This window comes from Cupressus sempervirens, chromosome 10, assembly GCF_028749045.1.
Source record: "Cupressus sempervirens isolate cs-2001-9-10 chromosome 10, ASM2874904v1, whole genome shotgun sequence".
Classification (NCBI taxonomy): domain Eukaryota; kingdom Viridiplantae; phylum Streptophyta; class Pinopsida; order Cupressales; family Cupressaceae; genus Cupressus; species Cupressus sempervirens.
The window spans coordinates 335,774,094-335,800,683 of NC_143127.1; the positions used below are offsets into that span (position 1 = coordinate 335,774,094).

Here is a 26,590-nt window from a genome sequence, read left to right on the forward strand (position 1 = left end):
CTATATGTGCATAGAGTTTTGCACAAATGTCTACAAACATGCAAGTGCAAACATGCTTGAAGTTTTTGTTTCACTTATTTCTGTCTATATATATATATATATATATAATTTTTAATTTTTATCCAACTTTAGGAGTAGGAGATTGGAGTGAAACAAAGTTTTTGTATCCAATAATTCATAGCTCATAGTAATTGTATTTGCATGTCGTAAGAGGAACAACAAACTCTTTAGAAATGGATTTCCATCTTAAGCCCATTATAGGGCAAGCAAGGAGGATCTTGGCATAATTTTTGGATGGTGATGCTACCCATAGAAATCACATTTTCTTCAAATCTTCTCTCATTTTTGCAATTGTAGTACATATTATATTTGCAATTGTAGTACATATTCTGCAAGTACTTCCTACTTTCCATCTGCAAGCACCATTATACATATGTCTGATTCTCTAACTTATACATTTTTTTAAAAAGCTTCTCAAGTTTTAAAAAATAGTTTGGGTTGTTATGTAGCAGCTTTGTTTTCCTTTAAATTTCAGACTAATTTGAAGTGTTTTCTGATTGAGAAATGAAAATGGGATCAGATTTAAGTTTTCTACCTTCTTAAAGTTTTTTTTGGTCTCTATACTACAATCCAAAATGTAAGTTAAATTGAAGAAACAATGAAGGAATTCTTGCTGGAAATACAATTTTGTTGCATGATTTAAAAAATCCGACTAACACACACTTTAATTATAGGAAGTCTTATTTCAGGGCACAAAGATCTGCAATAAATCATGTTTGTGGTTGTATGCAAGACATTTTCTTGTAGTTAAACATGTTACTTCTCTTGAAAGCGTCTACCTCTATTAAAATTGTGGAGAGATCTGTTGGATGGATTCTTAGCTGGACGCTTGATATTCTTTCTAAGCAAACATCAAATATTTCGAGTTTTCTGAATAGTGGGCATTGGGTTTTTGTCTATGTACTTGTATGCTTTTATCCATAGAGCAATAAAATTCTGCGCAAGATTCAGTGACCCCAAAGATTTTATTGGAAATCATATTATGCATCTTGACTAGAATAAAAGAAGAGGAGAATCACATACTCTTTCATGAGGCTTACAATTGTCAAGATCTTAAGGTAATTAAAAAGGCTACCAAGTAATCCCCCAAGGATTGCCATGGGCAGTTCGTCCAATGGAAATTTTAAGTGACCTGGTATCAAAAATTATAAGGCCACATTTTTTAGTGTCACAAAAATCTTTGAGTTCCCATCGAACCTCTGCAACTGCTCTTTTGAAAAAAGAGCTCTAAAGAAGAGCATTCTACCACCTGAACAAAGGAACTCAATCAGAGCCTTTACCAACACAAATTCATACTAATATCTTCCTATTAATTCAAAGATAATGACATGTCCTACTCCAAATCTGATCAAATATAATAATAGATAATAATAAATCCATATAATTAACTCTGCAAAGAGACATACAAAATGTTCAATAACTTTGCTACTTGCAATTGTCTGCATCAAGTGTCTGTCTCTGTGACTTGAAGTTAACATAGCAAGTGTGAAGAAGCTCATAGGTAAATCCATGATAATAGAAAATTCAGTCTTATAGTAACTTGAAGTTAACATAGCAAGTGTGAAGAAGCTCATAGGTAAATCCATGATAATAGAAAATTCAGTCTTATAGTAACCATTTTTAATGCAAAATTACAACAAAATTGATCAACCTACAAAATCTCTGTAGCAAGGGAGGTACGAATACAATTATTGTTTCGCATAATTTTTTTTCCAACATATACCAACAGGTATAAGTGTCATTGGTTTATGTTGTTTCAACATATACCTTCACTATCTGTGTATTCGGTGGTAGAAATTATGGATTTTGACGGTGGGCGGACAGGACTTTCAGGGTGGAATTATATTTATTTTTGTGCAATCAAATCCCCTGACTGTCGATAAAAATGATTTACATTCTATTTATTTGGCAAACTGTTGTACGATTTGTAGAAAGAATGGATCACAATCAACAGATGGAGTTGAAGGGAGCGAAGAGAACGAACATATGACTATGGGCTAGGGCATGCATATATGGTTTTTTAATTATATACATTGTGCAATTACATGTATCCATGCTGTCTGGATCAGGTTAGAGGATATAATAAATGAATACGTTAGTAGTACAACTAAGCATATCTTGACCACGAAAATAGAAAGTTGATTGCTTTCTGTGCAGCCCACTCAATCCTACGCTTCTTAAAGAGACAAATTGAGATGCTGAATCAGCGAATTCCTTGGCTGCCAAATGTTTGTCCGTTTTATCTTTCTTCTCAACGTAGTTTGGAAATTTGGTAGGCAATATGACACAGGACACATCCATTATAGATAAGATAGTGTATTTTTTATGCTCGAGATGCGATTAAATGATGAATTTTGAGGTAGATAGTAGGGCTCGGAGTTTTGGTGGGGAAGTAAACTAAAATTTTGTTTCGTTTTGTTTTGTTTTAGTGCAGGCTGACGCGTAGAGGCCCCGACTGGAGTGGACAGTACCAGAATAAAAATGCCTTAATTGCTCACCAAAAATTGGCCGTTATAGACCCTTCTTCTGGCCATGGAATGGGCATTTTGTACAGATGGGGGAAGGGAGTTTTGTTTGTGCTGCAACTTAGTGCTGAGAGGAAGTTGTTGGAAATTAAACATCAACGTCTGCAGATTTTCCTTGAGCCCCGCACCTATCTACTCTGTCAGGTCACGGCAGGCATTCATTTTTGGTAGGTGAAATTTTGAATTTGAACGTTGAGAGGGAAAGGAAGAATGTGACAAAAGGAATGTTTCAACATTCATTTATTTAGTAGAGTGCAGATCAAGCAGATCAGAGAGAAGTTGCAGAGTTGAGCAGAGAAGGAAGAAGGAAAGAGAAGGAAAGAAGTAAGTGCCTGCAGTTGCACGTGCTTCCCTTTGTTCACTCTGTAAATTTGTCATTGTTAGATTCGTCCTGTAGAAGCAGTGATTGCTCCAGGGACCATTGTATGCAGTCATTAGAGCTATAAGTTTAAGGTTTAAAGTTTAAAGTTTATTGAAAGTTTGAAGTTTTAACTTTTTAGGGTTTTTTGGTTGAAGCCAAATGCTCCTAGGTTTTGTAATAGTTTAAATCTCAGTTGAATAGAAAAGAAAGTAGGCATACTTGAATCTATTAATCTTCCCTTGTATGTTGCATTTGAGTAATTTGTTTGAAAGCTTAAAGCTTTGGCTCTCTGGTTTTAATGGTGAAAGCATTCACGTTGAAATCTCTTAAGTTATAATTTATCAGTTGGAGCCGAGCTTACTCGGCATCTATTGTTGCCGAGCATTTCTTTTGGAGCCGAGCATACTCGGCCCCTGTTGCCTGTCACTCGGCACCATCAAGTGTCGAGCAAGTGCCGAGTAAATCTGGCACTCGGCACCTTCCTGTGCCAAGCACTTTTCTTCAAGTGCCGAGCAACCTACCACTCGGCACCATCAAGTGCCGAGTAAAATTGGCACTTGGCACCTTCATGTGCCGAGCAACTTTTAAGTGCCGAGCAAAGTTTTTAGGGTTAGAGTTGTGAGTTTAAGTTTGATTTTGATTGATATTTCTCACAAAAGTCATCCCAAAAAAGTCGGTGCCACAAATTGTGCTGCTCAAATGTACGCATACTATTTGTATCTAGATAAGCATGGCGTGATTGCGTGGAAGGAAGAAGAATATCTCCAGGCATGAAAAATGCTAACAGCAGGCACTTAAATGGAGAGGGAATGGACCAAAAATTGGCCGTTATAGACCCTTCTTCTGGCCATGGAATGGGCATTTTGTACAGATGGGGGAAGGGAGTTTTGTTTGTGCTGCAACTTAGTGCTGAGAGGAAGTTGTTGGAAATTAAACGTCAACGTCTGCAGATTGTCCTTGAGCCCCGCACCCATCTACTCTGTCAGGTCACGGCAGGCATTCATTTTTGGTAGGTGAAATTTTGAATTTGAACGTTGAGAGGGAAAGGAAGAATGTGACAAAAGGAATGTTTCAACATTCATTTATTTAGTAGAGTGCAGATCAAGCAGATCAGAGAGAAGTTGCAGAGCTGAGCAAAGAAGGAAGAAGGAAAGAAGTAAGTGCCTGCAGTTGCACGTGCTTCCCTTTGTTCACTCTATAAATTTTTCATTGTTAGATTCGTCCTGTAGAAGCAGTGATTGCTCCAGGGACCATTGTATGCAGTCATTAGAGCTGTAAGTTTAAGGTTTAAAGTTTAAAGTTTATTGAAAGCTTGAAGTTTTAACTTTTTAGGGTTTTTTGGTTGAAGCCAAATGCTCCTAGGTTTTGTAATAGTTTAAATCTCAGTTGAATAGAAAAGAAAGTAGGTATAATTGAATCTATTAATCTTCCCTTGTATGTTGCATTTGAGTAATTTGTTTAAAAGCTTAAAGCTTTGGCTCTCTGGTTTTAATGGTGAAAGCATTCACGTTGAAATCTCTTAAGTTATAATTTCTCAGTTGGAGCCGAGCTTACTCGGCATCTATTGTTGCCGAGCATTTCTTTTGGAGCCGAGCATACTCGGCATCTATTGCTACCGAGCTCCTCTTTGTGCCGAGTTCACTCGGCCCCTGTTGCCTGTCACTCGGCACCATCAAGTGTCGAGCAAGTGCCGAGTAAATCTGGCACTCGGCACCTTCTTGTGCCAAGCACTTTTCTTCAAGTGCCGAGCAACCTACCACTCGGCACCATCAAGTGCCGAGTAAAATTGGCACTCGGCACCTTCATGTGCCGAGCAACTTTTAAGTGCCGAGCAAAGTTTTTAGGGTTAGAGTTGTGAGTTTAAGTTTGATTTTGATTGATATTTCTCACAAAAGTCATCCCAAAAAAGTCGGTGCCACAAATTGTGCTGCTCAAATGTACGCATACTATTTGTATCTAGATAAGCATGGTGTGATTGCATGGAAGGAAGAAGAATATCTCTAGGCATGAAAAATGCTAACAGCAGGCACTTAAATGGAGAGGGAATGGCTAGCTCCTGCAGAAGATTTGATTAATATTTCCCCAACATATGTATTTGGAAAAGCACTAAATTTGAAATAGAAATTGTTGAGGAGAAAAAAAATTTATCAGCATAAGCAAATGGTAAATCCCCAAATATGAAGCCATCACTTTTGCAGTTTTAAGAAATGATCGAGCTGTCCAATTGCAAGGATATGGGTAGGAATATCTGCAACATCCGTGAACGGCTAATGCGTCAATGGAAAGACAAATATATACTCTGAAAATTTGAAATGGAGAAGAAATGCTGACACAGCTATAAAGGAACAAGAGAAATCATTAGTGTCGATTATCACTCACAAATTCTACTGTTTGAGCCACAACAACAAATCCAACAACACTAGAAGAATGGCACTATCCCTTTCAGTGCTTCGTTCTGCTGGTAGTCACCCCGAAAACACCATTGACAAAGACCAAATGCCTGTAACGAGAATAGAAAGAACTCCTCAATTGCGACGGTTATTATTATTATTAAATTTAATATTTGTATCCAGTAATTACATTAATGACATACTGCAGTACTGCAGGACAATTAATGACAAGTGGTCATGTTTGTATCTTTACAATTTTATTGAATTTTTTCAAACCAAAATTATTTTTTCATTTCCTTTTTCCCTCATAGCAAATAAGATTTTCAATATATAGTATTTTTAAAATTTTACAAATATGTTAAAATTATCAAACACTGGTTAATACAAGTAGACTTAAAAAATTTGCAAATCTGATTGGTTCCTTCAAACTAATATTCGATCAAACGAATCCAATAGTTACACCAATAATAACTAAATCTTTAAATTGAATCATGGACATCTATAATCAATCTCCAACATCCAACTATAGATGCCCCAAACTCAATACAAATTAGTATATATATAACTGATGTGTCAATTTGAGGGGATCGATAAACATAACTCCTAGTAGGTAATTATTGATAGAATATTCAAATATTAAATAACAAATCAACTCTATTTGATTATTGCTATATTGAATTATCTAATTGTTCGATAAGGAGAAGTGTCTCTAAAAGGAAACCTTTTCATCTCATACGGCATTCAAACTCATTCCGACGAAAGGGGAAGAAAATTCTATAGGTCTACAATACTAAGATTTTAGGAATTGTTAATCACAGTAGACAATACTTTCAAAGTTTGGCAATATTAAGTTTGCTAATCATTGGGTAATGCCCCTTGTACGATCCTTCTAGTGTACCACCATATATCTTTTCTGGTGATCGTGCTCCTTGAAGTCAATGGGAGAGGCCAAAATAGTTCAACACGACACTCACATACTCCCATGTTGCAGTCTTCTTGGCCTCGCCTCCATAAAGGATGGGTTTGGGTTGGTCCCTAGTGGCTCTTTTTGCTACCCTTGATACACACTGACCTTCTGTACACAAAGACCCTAAATGGTGTTTCCCTTACTTGGATTTAGCTATTTCTCTACGCAAGTCAGAGGGAGTGAAAGTGACAGATGATGCTACTAACACCTTTGTTGATGGTTGAGCTCTTCCTAAACCATCTACCAAACCCACAAAATTCTGGGATTCCGATAATAAAGACTCTGCCTTGATTATCTTGCAGCCTAAGGGCTTTATTTATTTTATTAAAGTATTTTTTGATGGATAGTTGTCTTATCTGATTGTCTGTCGATAGTGGCCCCTTTTTTGTATATATGTATTTTTAATATGTAATTAATAGGAAAGATCTATTGATCAAAAAAGAGTCTAGCAATAATGTAGAAAAGATTATATAATATAGAAGATATACAATTAGCATTTATACAACTCTAATTAGCAAAAGATAAGAATAGTGTTGTCAAAAACTATTTCCTTATAATAAATTTTACAATTCTTGAGCCCAAATCAATAAAAAGAACTACCAATACATAGGGTCATAAGTATACCAAGAGATTACATTAATAAGGACTTAGAATCGTATCGGAAAATATATATCTTTCATTCCCTACATGCATTCAACTACTCAAAATGTTGAGAAAGAAAAGGGCGTCATGCATAAGGAGAATAAAAAGCCCAAAATGAAGTGGACATTGTGAAGAATACATATGTTACATTCAATATTATATATCAGCGGAGAAGTTACAATAAGGCATTCGTTAAACAGAAGATTGATTCCATATTCTCTCTATCAATATTGAACTGCGTGAGTAAACTAGCTACAAACGCTCAAAGCCATAGCCATATCTAGATAAGAACATTGACTAGAGAGAAGAACACACATATTTTACTCATAAGTAGGAATAGATATATGTTCAACGAAATATATAAATGAACATAGAGATACAGGCAACATATAAAATGAAGGAAGAGTATAGAGCATGTATTGTGAGTGGAAGGTCATCAGCAGGTTTGACGACAAAGATTAGAAAGATTATTCAATTAACTTCCATCGTATATGAAGAAGGTTAAAGTCAAAATGAATCATAATAGAACAGCTGACATATTTAGATACTTATCCCAATCATCATTTACATAGAAAACATCTCAACACAAGGCTATAACTCAACATAGGGATATCGTCATTAGCGATAAGATAGAGTTATGCTTACGATAAAACTAATAATTATTATCATAAACCAATATAAAGATTCGTCATCCAACATATTGGCTACAGGAAATAGTGAAGACAAAAAAAAATATAATCCAATATGTGAAATGACAAGTAAAAGGGTTCATCATCAAACAATCTGGTAATGTTACCATCCAATAGAATAGTGGAACAAAGATATTGGTAGCTGTAGAGATAAAAAACTTACGAGATTTTATCACCACGCATTGAGCTAAAATACTTATACTGAAACATCAAAAAGTGGGACATATCATCAACAATAAATAGAGTAGAATACATGATGGTAGATATAATTGTATCACTCTCAGTACACTGAGGTGGTAACAGAAGTACATACTCAAAAGATCAAAAACAACAATGATTTGATTTATCTATTTGTTCACTATATCTTCAAAGAAAGAGAATATATACAAGTTTATAATACTAGGTAAGGATTAGAGAGCTACCAAGTTAATACCCTTCTACAACTGATTCATATAGTCATCCAATATTTAGAAGAATATAATTTTGAGAAGGAAACAACACAGGTAATATCGATCAACCTTCCATCATAAGCTATTATATTAGATAACATAAGAGTGCAAAATTCAAGTAATTTAGCTAATATAGTGAGAGGGGATATTACACTAACTAAATGCCATGTAGAAACATACCAATAGAATCTGCAATTCTGTTAAGTAATAATCCACCTCTTCGCTTTCCCTTTCCTATTGATTTTTACCAGCATAAATAAGAATATTGTATTAGAATGCCACAATGGAGTTAGGGTAGAAAATGATAATGTGAATCAAGTACTCAATATTGCGTGCAGTTAAAAATTCCAAATTCTACCAAAGGGTTTTAAATGCATATAAAAAGAATTCACATTTTACAATATTTTTGGGGTTCGTATCTTGTGTGGAGTAATATACTATAAGAACAAATACAGTGTTAAAAATAGTAATTGTTTTTAGATTATTAGGTTTAGGTTTAAGTTGTGTTGGTTTAAGTATTTTCCAGAAATTTGAGTCAGCTGTAGTATTTTCCAAAAGTTCGTAGATATTTTGTCTTGTCCGCTAATGTTAGATCTCTTTAGAATATTGTACACTTGCCTATAAGGGTGAATTGAATACAATATATTTTTATTGTGCTGTAGCACATTGTATTCTGTGTGTTCTTATTTTTGTATATCTCTGCCCACCCATCAAAGTGGTATCAAAGCCCAAGGTTAAAGATCATGGAAAGATAAAGATTTCAGAGCACAAGGGTCAAATCCTAGAGAGTTGAAGACTACAAAGTCAATGGCTGAAAAATGCTGGTAAGATTTCAGCTTGTGTGAAGCTTTGTTAATATTTTGTCTTGAGAAGTAAAGAAAGCAAATGGAAATGTAGATAAGGCTGAAAATGAATGGTTTTTTATAGTTATAATTTTATGAAGAGGAAAATGCATGACTCGATTTGTTTCAGATGTGTTATTATACTAGTTTGCAGAAAATGAATCAAGGAAGTTTCATCTGTATTAATTTCTAAAAGGGGTAAATATTTATTTGTGACAAAAGCTTTGAAGAAGTTCATAAATAAATCTTGAAAGGATACAATAGTGAGTTGTTGAAAAAGGATAAAGTGTGTTTAATCTCTTTTATTTCAATGGACAAAAGGGTTAATGAAATATATTAGTGTCACAACACATGGAGTATTTTTCCATTTTAGTTTATTTTGTCCATCCACCTTTCACAAGGTGTATCAGAGTTGTCTTAGGTTTCTATAAGTGGTATTAGCCAACATAAGACAAATAGAATTTTTTAAAATTATCTAAACATAAATGTCTTCTATAACCTAACCCTATTCAGTAATCCTCTTGGAATTTCTAGAATCATCTATTATGCCTTTACATTTCATTTGAGGGGAAATTACACATTCCAACACTCCCCCCTAATTTCAACCTCAAATGTTGTTGGATACAAATCCAAATCCTTTCTTTTGCTTGATGCCAAAAGCTAAAAGCTAATTTCCAATAATTTTCTTATCCATTAATGCCTTCATGAATAGTGTCTTCCAAAGTTGCGGCCTTTACCAACGATTTCCTCTTTTCACAAGATCTTTTGATAATTTTTCCTCATCTGTCACAAATGCTGATGACAGGGTTCACTAACAACTTTTTGCCTCTTTGATTCCTTGCTCTAATATGTTTCCCAATGCTACTACATTCCTTCTTACACTTGAACATTTGTACCTAAATAAGCCTTTGATCACTCCTGTAATTCTTTGCCAATTTGATCCATAGCTCCATCCACAATCTATTTCTATAAAATTTGATATAAAATCTTTTTGCACTCTCTATTCAAACATGTCTTATAATAATGATTTTTGAAGCCACAAATATTACAATGATGTATATCCCAACATCTATCCTTTGTATGCCCTTTCCTATTATAGTGTGAATATTGCACAATCTTTTTGTCTTCAATAAATTCTTTTGAACTTTTATTCATCTTTCCACTGCTTGCATCATATCCAAGACGTACACATTTTGGCCTGACTATCGTCTTAATTAGATTCCTTAATCCCTATTCATCCTTTCCTAGATCTTTACCTTTGAAACTTATTCTTTCCATAATCTTCAAACCAATATTGTCATTATAATAGCTAGAAGTTCTATCAATATAATTTTCATGTTCATCATTACACTCTATTTTGCAAACAACTTCACCAAAATCACAATTCTCAATCCTATAATCACTCAAATCATTTGTGTCATATGATACATTGCATATAAATGGTTTCACATTCCAACATTCTTTCTCTTGCTTCATAATAGAGAATTCCTTCTTTAACATACTATTTTCCTCATCCAATTTCTTCACATTATCTTCTAAAACTTTGTTGTTTTTCTTAGCATCATCAAACAAATTTAACTTTTCTTCTAATTCTTTATTTTTTTCTCTAAGCTTACATGTTTCTTTCACCTGCCAGTTATGCAATTCTTCCACAAATTTTAGCCTATCCTCTAGCTCTTCAATTGCCTCTATATGGACACTAATTTCATTTAACAATTTAGGATTTTCTTCTCTCATTTCATTTCCTACTTTTTCAAATTCCTTTTGCAAAATATCTTTTCCACACAATAATCTTGCATTTTCTTTCTTCACCATCACTAATTCTTCTTCAAAATTATTTCTCTTCTATTTCTGAACTCTACAAGTTTTTCCCATTGAAATCAACAATTTAACACACCTTACTCTTTCTTTTAGATAATTCTAAATGTCTTTTTACTTCCAAATTTTTAATTAAATCTTCAAACAACTTGAAACAAACTCTTTAAATAGCTAGACTCCTCACAATATTCTTTAGCTATCATAAATTCTCAAATGTCATTAAATAATTATAAGAATTCACACCATACCTTTTATTCTTTCCTCTGTCATTTCTTTCATTAACAGATCTTTCCACTGATTTTGTTGTTCTCAAGAATGTGCTTTCTTGCCAACTTGCCCTCTTTCCTACTCAATACTTGATGTGCGATCTTCTACAAAACAACTATCTTTCTCATGACAGAAACAATCCTCCACCATTTAGCAACACCAACACACCACTTGCTCTTTTATCACAATCTGAAAAGTTGGTAGAGTTTAGAAAGAGAAGACAAATAAGTAAGAAGAAGAATTAGTGATGGTGAAGAAAGAAAATGCATGATTATTGTGTGAAAATTATATTTTGCAAAAGGAATTGGAAAAAGTAAGAGATGCAATGGGAGAAGAAACATCTAAATTGTTAAATGAAATTAGTGTCCATATAGAGGCAATTAAAGATCTAGGGGATAGGCTACAATTTGTGGAAGAAGTACATAATTGGCAGGTGAAGGAAACATGAAAACATAGAGAGAAGAATAAAGAATTGAAAGAAAAGTTAAATTTCTTTGATGATGCTGAGAAAAAAAAACAAAGTTTTAGAAGAAAATGTGAAAAAATTGGAAGAGAAAAATTATATGTTAAAGAAGGAACTTTCTACTTTGAAACAATCAAAAGAATGTTTGAATGTGAAACCATTTGTATGTGATGAAACAAATGATTTGAGTGATTATGAGATCGAGAAATGTGATTTTGCTAAAGTTGTTTGCAAAAAGTAGTGTAATGATGAACATGAAAATTATATTGATAGAACTTCTAGCTATTATAATGACAATATTGGTTTGAAGATTATGGAAAAAATGGGTTTCAAAGGTAAAGGTCTAGGAAATGATGAACAAGGATTGAGGAATCCGACTGAGATACAATTAGGCCAAAATATGAAGGTCTTAGATATGATGCAGGTAGTGGAAAGATGAATAAAGGTTCAAGAGAATCAATTGAAAGCATAAAGATTGTGCAATGTTCACACTGTAACAGGAAAGGGCATACAAAGGATAGATGTTGGGATATACATCCTTGTAATATTTGTGGCTTGAAAAATCATTATTATAAGACATGTTGGAATAAAGAGAGCAATAAAGATGGCAGGTTGCATCAAATTGGATTGTGGATAGAGCTATGGATCGAATTGGAAAAGAATTTATGAAATGATCAGAGGTTTATTCAAGTACAAATGTTCAACTATGAGAAGAAATGCAACAGCATTGGTAAACAGATTAGAGCAAGACATCAAAGAGGCAAAAGGTTACTGGCATTTGTGACAAATGAGGAAAGATTATCAGTGGATCTAGTGAAAAGAGGAAATCATTGGTAGCCAATCGCTTACAAAATATTTGTAGAAATTAAAGGCTACAACCTTGAAAGATAGTACTCGTGCATAAAAAAAAATTTGAAGATTACATGACACATTGGAATTTGTATGCAACAATATTTAATAGTAGAAATTAGGAGGGAGTGTTAGAAATAGTAATTTCTGTTAAGAATTAATTATTTGTCATTAGATGTTTATAGATTATTTGGTTTAGGTTTATGTTGTGTCGGGTAAAGTATTTCCTAGAAGTTTGAATTAGCAGATGTATTTTCTAGAAGTTTGTAGATATTTTTTCTTGTCAGCTAATGCTAGATCTCCCTAGAATATTGTACACTTCCCTACAAAAAGGTACTATGCATTCATTTGAAATCACAATGAATTGAATACAATATATTTTTATTGTGTCGCAGCACATTGTGTTGTATGTGTTTTTATTTTTGTGTGCCTATACCCACCCATCATACAGTATATAAATTATCTTATCAAATATCTAAAAGTAACTTCTTCAATAACAGTTGACATTGTGAGTTTTTTTTTTAATTTAAGAAACATTAGAGTTTTACTCTAGTTTATTATACTATTGAGGCTCATGAAAACTTTTTAAAACATTTTTTATAAAGTCATATGTAACTAAGTGATGTAATCTACTAATTTAATAAATGAGAATATCTAGAAGCATAATTTGGAATAATAAGAAAAGAGGGATATTTGGATAAATATTTGTTAAAATATTTTTCTTGCATTTTTTCAAACACATATCAAGGCACAATGTGGCGCAACTTTTTTACAACTTTTTTATCTTCCAAAAATTAATTCATAAAAACTAGTTTTAAATTTTAAATAGTGTAAGTGACTGCCCAATGAAAGCTCATATTATTCTAAAGCTTGTGATAAAGACAACAAATTGTGTATTAGATAGATGAAATAGTTTTTTTCAACACATTAATAATAAAAAATAGGACCTCAAACCTCTTTGACTTAGAGCCAAGGATTGAGGGGCATCCACGCCATCAAAATTGTCTATGTGATGGCCTTTGTTGGTTGGTAGCTGGTAGGCTTCATGCCTCGCTAGGTCCCCTTGCATGTATGAACTCTCCATAAAAAATAAAAAAGAGGAGTAATAGATAGGTTAGGTAGCAGATGGTTCAGGCTTGACCTAATCTTTTTCTTTATAAAGAGAATCATTTTTTTTGGCAACCTTCATGGTACAAATATTTCTTAGGCCTAACTTATTAAGTTGCCTATATCCATACTATGCTAAGTCACAAGGTTCAAATTCAAATTTGAGTTCATCATAAAATTCGACAAGAGTAAAACTTTGGGAAAAATCAAAATTAAATTTAACTTATACAAGTTTATTTATTATTAAATATAAATAATATATCCACAAAAGTTGTCAAAATAGTTTGTCATTGCTACAAAATTAAACTAAATAACTCCATATTATTTAAAATAAAATAGTATTGCTATGAATAATAATATTATATTAAATACCATAAAATTTGGATGAAGTTTGAAAATACTAAAATTCGCTAAAACTTGAACTTCATGGATGAAATTAGGCATATGATATGATTTAGAGACTAAGTTTCATGGATGAAATTAGGCATATCACATGATTTAGAGACTATGTAGTTTGCAAGCAAGACATCCTTAAAGAAGAGTGAATTTGATTTGAAAATTTTAATCAACCCCTAGGTGACACTAAAGTACAAAGACATATCTTCCATCAACCAAGCAAAACAAGTTTAAGGTACAAAGGTGTTTTTTTTTTATAAAAACACCTTTGTTAAATTTATGTACACTTATGTATCATGGATTGTGATAGATTGCGAACCCTGAGTATGCATATAGCTATTGGAATGTCTTAATGGGAAGAATGCTTCTGAGAGGGGGGGTGAATCAGAAGTACTAGCCTTTTAACCACTTTTAAATCCTTAATAACATATAACTAAAATTAACATAAACATTAAACAATCATGAGAAACAAACATGCATCACCACATAACACTTGAGATTTTGGTAACCTAGAAACTCTCCAGGAATAAGAAGGTAAAACTGGGATACCCACAAAATTACTGTATCAATTAATTTCAATCACTTCTGATGGTTTGCCCTATTAAAGGCTACAACACACTGTTAAATGTGACCCTATTAAAGGATTTCTACACCTTGTTAGGAGTGTACCTTGTTAGAGGACTTAAGAACATTCAACTTAGAATGCCACCCTATTGAAGGATTTACATAAGGTTGTTAAACCTACCCAAGTCCATGGGATTTCCAAGTTCCTAATACAATTGTGAGAGAGTATTGAGTATTAGAATAATACACCTAATCTAATGCAATCTCTAATGCAATCTCAGGTACTTGATCTGCTCTACTATTAACTAATCTCTGCTAGATCTGATCTGCTGATTGTGTTCTTTATTCTGTTTTGATCAACTGGATGTGTAAATGTTGTCCTTTCCTCTAAATCTTTGACACCAATGTGCTGCAGCGACCTTATTAGGCTCTGCTTTTTCTTCTTCTTACAATTCCTTTCAGCTCTACATGTTCAATGGCGTTAAAACTCCCTTATAAAGATTAGTGGTCCATCATGCATCCTTGATTAAAATGTTCCTACTCAAACCCTTGAAATTCACCCATTGGCTACATGCAATCTCCAATTTTCTGATTAGTTGCATGAGGATCGCAGAGGTGATTGTGAGGATTTGATCTTATCCTTTTATCCTGTCCATGAGTCATGCATAACCATTTTTTAACTTGGCTTGTGATTGCACAAACTTTTATGTTGATCCTGCAGTGCTCAGCACATGAAGTAATACTGATGCTCGACACCATCTATTATGGATTGCTCAGCATCTACTATAGTTTTTGCATTACTTAGCTTCTACTGATTTGTGAATTACTTGGCTTGTATAGGATTACTATGTCACTCGGCACCTATTGAATTCCTGCTTTTCTCGGCTCCTGTTGGATCCTGAGTCAGTCAACACAAAGAAATTCTAGCTCGGCTTCCATTGTATACTCGGCATGTATAGTGAAGATGATTAAGTGTGTTGACACTCATTTGTCAATCTTACTTATAGATCAACAATAACATATTTCAACATGATATATCCAATTTATATTTACTAGAGAAGGCATTAACAATTTTTTCAAAAGCTTTCTTATAGCTATGTATGCTCATGAAAGGGGACCAGGGGAAAATATGGATAGAAACTTATTAACATATTTGATGTTGTTAATAGCATGGAATAAACATTTTGTAAAGACCTCTTCCTAATCCCTCACAAAGACAAGGAACAATGAGAATGTTACAAGTTTAAAAATCAAAAGAGAAACTCCTACTATTTTGGCATCAATTTTATAGGGCTATCTATAACTTCTATGAGCTTATTAGTGAGATAAAATGTCAATTCCTTGCAATGGATATAGCTATTGAAAGAAGCGTGTTGTGTGGAATCATGCCAAATATAAGCGACAAACCCTGTTTCTTAAACAAGGGTAGAAGATAGCATAGTGGAAATTATGTTCAAAAGAAATACCTATTCCAATAATAAATATTGAGGGACACTATGTGAATTGTGAATTAGAGAGTTTCGTCATAAGAAATAGAGCCCAAAAGAGTGTCAATAATGTGCTCAGCCTTATATTTTTGGAGAACAAGAGTCACTAATATTAAACAAAATTGTAAGATGAACCTTGGTAATTAGTCGTATTGCAGCTGATGGTATTCGTAAAACACTCTGAGTAGCTATCAATGTACTTTAGGTTTTTAAGGATTTCACATTCTACAAAATAGTCACTATCAAAGACTTAGAATATGCATTGTCTTTAGTAGTGCTAGAGGAATTGAGATGTATTATTGTGATTAATGACACAAGTATTAATATAAATTGAAAATGTTGTAAACTTGTAAATGATGTAGGATAAAAACAATATAACTAAACAAAGAGGTAGTGTTTACTCCAAACAAGAATAATATTGTTATAACTTACAATAATATTGGTGGTAGAAAACTAAAATGATAAATCCATTACATTGTCAAATATTATCATCAAATATTAGAAAGGATGTGCCCTAGACCAAATACAAAACATATAGAATTACACAAAAATATTGGTGGTAGAAAACTAAAATGATAAATTACCCATAACATAGTCAAATAATGGAAAGGATGTGCCCTTGACCAAATACGAAACATATAGAATTACACAAGTACAAGTAATGTATTGCTAGTGAAAGTAGGAAAAAACTTTAATAACATAGCATAGAACAACTCTGAAAATAAGAAAAATGCATACATCCTAAATTGTGCCTTTGACTCTCATCCCTCAAATGCTCTCACCCCTCCAATGCTCAATTGAAGCAAAAACAATCCTCATCATCTAACAATTCTATGAATAAATTTTAGTAGAGTGCCTATGAGTTAAAAAAAAATTACTACCTATAGTTTAGGGTTTTAAAATTAGCAATGTAAATACCATGATAAAAAAAAAGAAACTTATATGACAAGGGGAAATGGAAAATGACCACAAACTGATCATGAAATAGTTGCAACATCTACCCTCTCTTGAAGGTGACTACTAATAGGTACATGCAGCAAACTTGAAGATGTCTCAAGCATGATGGATATAATTATGATAATTATCTCTGGTTAAAATAGAAAAGATTATAAATAAAAAGAGTAGAAGTAAAATAGAAATTTGCTCTGACAATTTTCAATTCCATAATAATATTGCTCAAAACCTTAGATTTACAGTGACTGCATATAGAGGTCATAAATTTTGGAAGTATTTTCTTAATGTATTGACTAGTATTGTGAGAAGTGTATAATTTTGACTAGTATCGTGAGAAGTGTATAATTTGTTCTAAGCAACTCTAGTGCACACCTCAGAACACCTCAACCAAACTCAAAATATTGCTAGTGAAAGTACACCTCTAATTAACTAGTGTATAATTTGTTCTAAGTAACTCTGGTTGCATGTTCTGAGGTGTACTTTAACTCTAGTGTACTTTCACTAGAAAATGTTTTTTGTGATTGTTTTTTTTCAAGAACTAATGAAAATGTTTATGCACAAAACTCAAAATTGTAATGGAGCACTAAAATTGTTATGGGTAATGTGTTATTTCAAATGCTGACCTACACTAAGATTTTCAATTATGTTCTTAATGTGTTTTTTAGTACTAAAGATTTTTTTAAAAGCTTATAAAATGTACCTATGGGCTCCTAAGATTGCCATATCTCCAAAAAATGAGTTATGTTAATTTCATTTTCAAAACCTACTGTCATCTTAGAAAAATAGATATTGCATATGAACTACTTTATGAATGCTGAAATAGGGATGTTATCCAAATGAAACTACATGTCAAATATTAGGAAATCAAAATTTTGGCTACCTGCACAATGTCTCTGCCTCTCTTTCATTAGTCTAAAGATTTTTCTTGCAGTAGGCCAAATACAGAACAAAAAAAATGTTTAAGAAGCAAATGTAAAATCTTGACTATCTTCTCTCGTGCAGTCCTATTATAAACAAAATTTTCACAAATAATCAATCTCTCTCATAGTAGAGGATCATTGTATTTCTACACAGACTGCTATAAATAAAAATTTATTTGAGAATGTATGGGATGTGCCCTAATTAGCGTTGTACTACCAAACTCAATTTGATGCAAGTACCAAAAGTAGACCATAAGCAAAATGTGAGGTCAGATATTTAGAAAAAAAAAAACTCACAACATTTTAAATTAGTACAAACATTGAACCAACCCCAACTCTTCTATGGTTTCTAAGTATTCTACGAAAATTAGCTTAAATGACCTTACATGATGATCTATGCACTAAAATCTTTTACAAATGTACACCTCAGAACATGCAACCAAACTCTAATTGCCAAATTTTCCTCTTTTCCATGCTATGACATGAGATACATAGACAGGTGGATGCCCATAGCAATATAACAGCGTGGAGAAACTTAGGGAAAAAAAATCTAGAAATCTCTACGAAAACCCTCCTTATAGAAGATGTGAATAAATACACGGGGCAAGTGGATTGTCTTAGAAATGACATTTGTCAAACCTTTGTTAATTTCTCTAATATTTTGATGAATAAATAGAAAAGACAACTACAAAAAATGTAGTAAGCCAATGAGAATAAGAAACTTAAATATTTAAAAACTATTTTAATACAATTATTTCATCAGACCATTATTTAGGTTAGTAGTGCACAATTTTTGAAAAACAAACTAATACTCAAATTGCTATCAAAACCTTTAATCTCCTGCTTAACGGCAGGGCTAAATATCATTAGATTTAATAGTTCAAACACAAATTATCCAAAAAATAAATAAAAAATACTGAAATCACTTGTGAATAATTTTGAAAAGACTAATTTTGATACGAGTATGAAGAAGGGAAAAACCCTAACTAGTCTAAAAGTGGAGAAAATCTAGTTGCTTTGTAGGGTGATTAATGTGAGCAAATATTTAGAAACGCTAATCAGTCGGGAATTCGATATCTCCCGGTAGATGCCAACGCACTTCCATACAAGTAGATCTATCTAAAAAACTGCACATTTTTCACTGAACAAATAAACTCGGGGAAAGAGAAGAGCACTACAATGCGTACCCGGTATTGGAGAACTCGAAGAAAATCCCTGGAAAAATGATGAAGCTCCACATCTGCACCGCATAAATGGAGAGCTCATGCGCTTTTATTTATCAAACCTTTCCTCCGCCTAGCCGTCGCTTTCGCTATTTTGTTCAGCTCTATTCTTTCTCTGTCCATCTGAAATCTCAAAATCCTAACCTGCCTGAAGAAAAACTTCTAAGTTACAGAGAGATTTACAGAGCACGGTGAACCTAAGTCAAAATAATGAAAACTATGAAAAGATTATGAAGTTACACAAATCGTAGAAATTACAGAAAATACTGAAAAAAAAAAAAGATCTTGTGATAAAATGTTTCAAAGACCTTATGAAATTACACATTATTATGAAGAAATCACAAAGCATAATAAAAATACTGAAAAATAGAAAGATCCTATGAAAATATCGCAAAGCCTCAGTTAAATTTTGAAAAATACAAAGAGCCTGTAAAATTAATCTTCAAGAAAAGCTTGTGAATTTACACAGAATTTTACAGGGACCGCTTAGGGCAAGGGAAAAAAATGAAAAATAGAAAGAGGATATGAAAATAACCTTTAAAAAGTTTGTAACATTAGAATCCTTAGAAATGCTGAAACATACAAAGAGCTTGTGATATGACCCTGAGGAATACTTGTGAAATTACAGAGAAATTAAAAGAAATCGCAGAAACCAGGTTAAATACAGGGACTGGTTATGATCCCTAACCTCTTAAACGCAGCCCTAAGTTAGGTTTTGGGTTTTCTCCTCTGATAGAGTAAAGTTGCCCAATCTTCTTTGGAAAGTGTTGTACGGAATGATGAAAACAAGAATCTCGAGGTCTACAAAATGGACTCCAAGCTTTCCGGATTGAATCGTGGCCTTCCACGATAGGAAATGGGCGCATTCAATTGACGGCCGAAAAGAGAATACATGGACTCAGTTGACGGCAGGGAAGAAGTTGATATGCGAGGGAGGCTTCATCTGTTAATAGGCGCAGTCGGTTTACCCTCAAAATGAAGTGGAATTAATGTCTGAGAGGAATTATTGTTATTTGTCGATAAGTACACATTCGGATGTTCCCCTCGATTACATCCGTTCCTTCGCAATGAAATACGGCAATTGAAATGATTGATTTAATCCTTGTGAGATGAATGTGAGAATGCATTCCGAAGTACGTGTGAAATAAATGTGAACGCCCTTTCAGAACGCGAGAGCCATTCTGATTAGACGTTTCCTTCGTCCATTGACTGGCCTTTCGTGGAGAAAACCGTTTTAAGGAAGCCCTCTAAGCGACAATGTGAAATGTATCTGAAATGATACGTTTTCTTCTTGTGGATCCACGAATTTGTTGCCTCTCGCTAGTAGTTATAGTTATAGTTAAACAATGGCTTATGGTAAAAAGTTCTAAACAAATAATAATTGGGCGTTTAGTTTTAGATTTTAGAATTGCAGTGGCCTAAAAATATTTCTTTTATGTCTTAAAATAATTTTGAAATATGTTTGTAATATTTAATTTCTTATAATTAGGAGAAGAGTACTAGTAAGTGAATGTATTCTAATAAGCACATACTTCATATACACTTCCAATCTTCTAAAAATATTTCATAGATGTCTAATAATTTATTAGTTCTTGTTTTATATAAGACAACTAATTTTCTCATTAGCCTCCTATCAATGTATGTTAGACTTAAAAAGACACTGACATATTAGAGTTGTGATCGACCCTATATTAATTAATTAAAAGTCTTTTCATTTACTTTGATTTTTAGTTGTTATAAATTAATTATAAATTAAATTTATTCATTTTTAAATAGTGTATTTAAATTATTTTTAATTATTTTAAAATTGTTAATGAAATTGTTCTTGGATTTGTAGTCTATCAATATTTGTATAAATATTTTTCAATAGAATAATTTACATTCAAATTTGTAAATTTGAAAAATAAGGAATAAAAAAAATGAATCTGGACAAGTCTCCAATGGTTTTTTAACCTTTTTCTTTTAGAAATATTGGGACTTCATAGAAGAAGATGTTACAAAAGTCTTGGAAGGAGTCAACAACTTCAGAAAACTACTGAGAGAAGTCAATAATATTTTTATAACCATTATTCCAAAAAAGGATAAGGTGGAATCTTTTAACGATTTTAGACCCGTAGCTTTATGTAATACACTCTATAAGCTGTTCACTAAAATTTTGTCCAGCAAACTTCAAAAGATGTTGTCTAGTCTTAATAACTGAGGAACAAACAAGTTTTCTCCCAAGAAGATTGAAAACATGACAGCTCCATTCTAGTCCACAAGGTTGTTCATTTGGTTGAAAATAATAAGTTACCCAATATGCTCATCAAGTTGGATATTATGAAAGCATATGACAGGGCAAAGTAGCACTTTTTATGCAAAATTTTTGAAGCTTATGGTTTCCCTAAACAATGGATAGAGTTGATTTTTGAATGTATATCTACTCCAAAAAAAATTATATATTAATAAATAGCACCTTGGTAGGCATTTTTAGCATATCTCATGGAATAAGATAGGGAAACCCTATTTCTCCCTTTTTTGTTTATTGTTATGGTTGATGCATTATGGAGCTCAATTTCACAAGCAATAATGGAAGGAACCATCAAAGCTATCTCCATAACCAATGGGGAGGAACCATCAACACACATGCATTTTTTTAGATGCTACAATGTTATTTGGAGAAGGATTGACTAGTGAAGCCCAAGCCTGAAAGGATATTCTGGGTAACTATACCAAAGCGTCAGGTCAGGAGATTAATAGAGATAAATTGAAGATCACTTTCTTCAACACTTCCACCAATTTGGAAGCTCAAATTTGAATCATTTTAAATTTTAACAAAGGTATCTTGCCTTGTAGAGACTTGGGTCTCTCTCTCAATTCGGGTTACAATGTTTCTAAACTACGGGATGCCCTAGTACAAAAATTAAAAGTAAAGATTTCTTGATGGAAAGGTAGGTGACTTTCCTCAATAGGAAGGAAGACTATGGTTTGTACTATTTTTTCAGCACAACCTGTTTACCACCTTTCATGTTTGGATCTCCTAAATAGATAAGTGATGGAAATTAAAGTTAGCTACTTAGAACCTTTTTTTGTTAAGGTAATTAATGCAGGAGCATCCAATAGTGTAAGGACAAACCTATATCGCCCAAACATATGCTTAGTGTTAGTTTCTATTCAATGTTTTTGTATTTTTGGATACCCATTTTGGCCAAATAAAGGATCCAACTCTCATTGTTCCACTATTAGTTTTTTTGCATTAGTGTTTTTTAGCACCTTGGGATATGTGCTAGTGCAAAAAATAGGTTGTTTTGTAATTGAGTCATTATTATGATGAGTTTGTTGAAAACATATTGATACAAGTATGAGAATACTTGTTGGTAAGACAATTGCTTAGATGATTTGAGTACTTTTTTTTTTTTATTAATGAAGAGGATTTGAACAAATGAGGTAACAATATCACCTAAAGGATAGGTTGAGTTATGATATGGAAAAAGAGTACAATGATTAGTTAAGACAGTGATATTATAGTGCATTGATTATCCACTTAAGGTTGGAAAGGATGGATAAACTGGTTAAGTTCAGAAGAACAAGTAAAACGAATTATGTATGTTAAGCATAACAATCTGCATAGTAGGTGCCGAGAAAAGTTAGTGTAATTTGAGAAAAAACTTAGTTGGAGTCAAGCAAAGTCAAATTTCAGTGCATGCCGAGTGATATAGTGTTAGCCAAGTAAACTTTAGTTGATGCCAAGCACCAATAAACTTTAGTTCGTGCTAAGTGATTTGATAGTGGATGTCAAGCAACACAATATCTATCGAACATCAGAAGCAAGTTAATGCCGAGTGACAACATTATGAGAAAGATCATGAACTCAATGAATCTGAGCTAACAAGTTTGATTTCTTGGATTATGTGAACCATGTGGATGATAAGCTTGATGAGCTGGTGGCACAAAATTCAAGATGAACTATTTTGAAGCAAATTCAAAGAGGATTGAAGGAGAAGTTTCTAGAAGGAAATCAAATGAAATGATGGGTAAATTCATTGAGTCCTACCTAATCCTACCTAACCCTAAAGTGGATGATAGAGGATGAATGATAAATTATCTAAATTTTCTATTTGTAGAGATGATTGGTTAGAAGCAAAGGTTGTCATGTGCCAGGATTTAAGGAAGACGAGAAGTCTAAGGTATTGCTTCATTCAGTGACCAAAGAGAAGAGACTGATATTGGCAAGAAAAGTATGAAGGCTTAAGGGTTAGGATGCTTGAAGGGTGGAAAAGCTATCAGAACTGAATTGTCTAAAAGCCAAGCATAATGGAGGATTGAAATAGAGAGCTATAATCTACAAAGTGAAGTTGTAAGTTGTTATTAGATCAATCCTTACTATTAGTTTCTAATCATTGTATCAGTCTAGGGTAAATACTTCGTATTAAGGTTGACCTAACAGTCATTTGTAAATTCTTTAACTAGGTGATGTATTCCAAGGGAATGACCTAATGTCCTTTAACAAGGCTCTCTCCTAATATGGTGATTTGAATCCTCTAACCAAGTCACATTTCATAGTGTGCATTGTAACCTTTAACAAGTTTGTGTTTCACAAGGAATCACTTCTAAAGAGTGAGAATGAGTAGCATGTTACTAGTGGTTTTTTCCAAATTCGGTTTCCACATAAAATTATTGTGTCAAATATATTATCAAATCTGTAATGTTTCATGCTTACATTTCTGTAAAGTTGATTTCATAGTAACCTACAAAGTTTGAGTGACCATGTGATCTAACAAATGCATTATTGTATGATGAATATGTTTTATAGATATAGGTTCACTAAGCTATGAAAAGTTTTATTTGTACATATAAACCTTGGATAACTGATTCACCCCTCTCTCAGTTATTCTATAGAATTCTAATAATTGGCATTAGAGAGAGGACTAGTTTGAAGGTACTAGAAGAAAAATATCAAGATGTCAAAAAGAGAGGTGCCCAAGCTTAATAGAGATAACTTCCAAGCATGGAAAAGTCCAATGAAGCTACACTTAGGAGGTCTTGGAGATCATGCACAATCTACCATCACCACAGAGCATGTTGATCTTGTTGCAACCCTAACTATTGAAGAAACAAAAAAGAACACAACCAGGCAATGTTGGAGATTGCCTCTACCCTAAGATATGTCAAGTTTGATAACATCAAGGATTGTGATCATGCAATGAAAATTTTGGATGCTCTTCACACTATTTATGAAGGAGACACAAATATTCTAAGAGTCAAACTTGAAATTCTTAGAGGTAAGTTCTATGATATGAAAATGCAAGAAGGTGAGAATATTGCTCAATGTTGCTCTAGGATAAAAGATGTTGTTAATACAATAAGAGGAGCTACTAGTAAGATAGATGATGAGATTGTACTATGCAAAGTTTTGAGAACACTCTTGCCCATTTATGCTATTAGAGTTTTTGCAATACAAGAACTGAGATGCATACCAGGTTCTAATCTGACTCTTGAAGGTCTGGTAGGTAGGGTCACAAATTTTGAGCTGTATAATTTTGATAATTTCAAATATGAAAATGTTGAATCTACTTTCAAAGCCAAGCTGTCATTGAAGGAACCTAATGTGAAGAAGAAGAAAAAGGTAAAATATGTTTCCAGTGACAATGATATAGATAAGGAAGATGTAGAACAACTTGAAGCACTACTAACAAGGAGATTTCATAGAGGTAAATAAAAATTCAAAGGTAAGTTACCTATCACATATTTCAATTGCAATGAGGTTGGTCATAATGCTACTAGATGTCTAGAGAAGAAAAATTATAAAGTTGGAGACAAGGACAAAAGTAGAAGAGATGAAGAGAACAAAGATTACAAAGACAAATGCAAGAAGTCCTGCTACATTGTTAAGGAGGAATCTAAACATGGATCTGGTGGTCATGATGATGAAGTAGTTTATGTTGCAATGAAGGATGATTCTAATGAGGATGAGACAATTGCATTGGTGTCCTATGTGAACAAGAATGACAAATGGATCATTAATAGTGGGTGTTCAACATCATAGGACTAGAGATAAAAATAGTGGGTGTTCAACATCACAGGACTAGAGATAAAAGTAAGTTCATTACCTTGAATTATTATGATAGAAATAGGGTAAGGTTTGGTAATGATGCACCTTGTCTAATAAAAGGAAGAGTTTCTATCAAACTCATGGAAAAGATTTTATGTGAAAATGCTTATTATGTTGAAGGACTTAACTATAATTTGTTGAGTGTGTAATAACTAAATAGTTTAGGTTGTAAGGTTGAGTTTGAGAACAAAATGTTGCTAAGATATATGATACTGATCGAAAAATAATTGGGAAAGGTGATCAAATTAGAGGTAATCTATTCTACCCTGATATGGAGAATGCTACTTATTTAGTTATAAAATTTGATGATGTGTAACTATAGCACAAGAGGTTATGTCATGTTACTTTTGATAACTTGGTTAGTATCAATAATATGAGAAGAGTCAGAGGTTTGGCTAAGATGAAGATACCTGACAATATAATTTGCAAACATTGTCAGTTAGGTAAAATAACAAAATCAAGTTTTAAGAGGAAGACCCATACCTCTAAAGAAATATTAGAGATTGTTCATACTGACTTGTGTGGACCAATTGATGTGCAAAGCTACAAAGGAAATACCTACATTATGTTATTTGTTGATGATTATTCTAGAATAATGATAGTTATGTTTCTGAAACAGAAATCTGATGCTTTCTAAATGTTTAAGTGGTGCTTAGAAAGAGTTGAGAAGGAAACATGTAAAGGTTTAAAGTGTTAGAGATCTGACAGAGGAGGAGAATTTACATCAAATGAGTTTGAGATGTTTTCTAATGACAAACATCTGACTTTAGGACCCCTCCACAAAAAGGAATTGCTAAAAGGAGGAACATAGTTGTAATGGACTGTGATAGGACACTCATGATGGATAAAAATATTGCTTTGAAATACTAGAGAGAAGTTGTAAGTACATTTGTCTATACCTTGAACTTCATGAAAGTCAAGAAAGATACTCATTCAACACCTTTTGAACTATGGTATGGATACTCACCTAATGTAAAATATTTGAAGGTATTTGGAAGCAAGTGTTATATTCTCAAGGATTTTAGGAATGGTAGACTAGATGAAAAAAGTGAAGAAGGTATATTCCTTGGCTATTCTACAAGAGACAAAGCTTATAAGTGTTTAAATACTAACATTAACAAAGTTATTGAAAGTGCAAATGTGAAATTTGATGAATATACAGAAGTACATGAGGCTAAACCTATCAAGGAACCAGAGGAATACAAATCATTTGTCTACTTTTATGAAGGTATGTCTACTGATGAAGATGTTGTAAATAAAGTTACAAATCAATAGTAAGTTCCAGTGAGTGTTGAGTCACATATTATGAATGTTGAGTTGCATTTAGGAACCAAGCTACATTTAGGTGTTGAGTTACATAATGAAGTTAAGGAAAATTTTGATTTTGAGATTAGTATGAATATAAGAAATGTCAAAGTACCTAATCTAGATGTACATAGTGATTTAGATGTTGAGAGACCAAATGAGGAAAACTGAGCAGAACCAAGATAAAGATAAAGATACAAGAAAAATGACAAGGAACAAGC

The 26,590-nt window shown here is 33.0% G+C and overlaps 1 protein-coding gene across 7 annotated transcripts in view; it reads right to left on the bottom strand.

Moving 5' to 3' along the window:
* The window catches only part of LOC149533971 (uncharacterized), a 34,653-nt gene extending 14,614 nt beyond the window's left edge, over positions 1–20,039 (bottom strand). Inside the window, exons 1-4 of one of the 7 annotated variants that reach the window (XM_089806457.1) lie at positions 19,662–20,039; positions 18,938–19,121; positions 8,264–8,317; positions 1,024–1,309 (exon numbers count right to left, since the gene is read on the bottom strand). In XM_089806457.1, coding sequence (XP_089662583.1) covers positions 1,206–1,309; positions 8,264–8,317; positions 18,938–19,016 — 237 coding nt within the window. In that variant the 5' untranslated portion in view covers positions 19,017–19,121; positions 19,662–20,039 and the 3' untranslated portion in view covers positions 1,024–1,205. The other 6 variants (XM_089806456.1, XM_089806451.1, XM_089806453.1 and 3 more) reach the window with 6 other exon arrangements.
* Between the last annotated feature and the right edge of the window lie 6,551 nt (positions 20,040–26,590).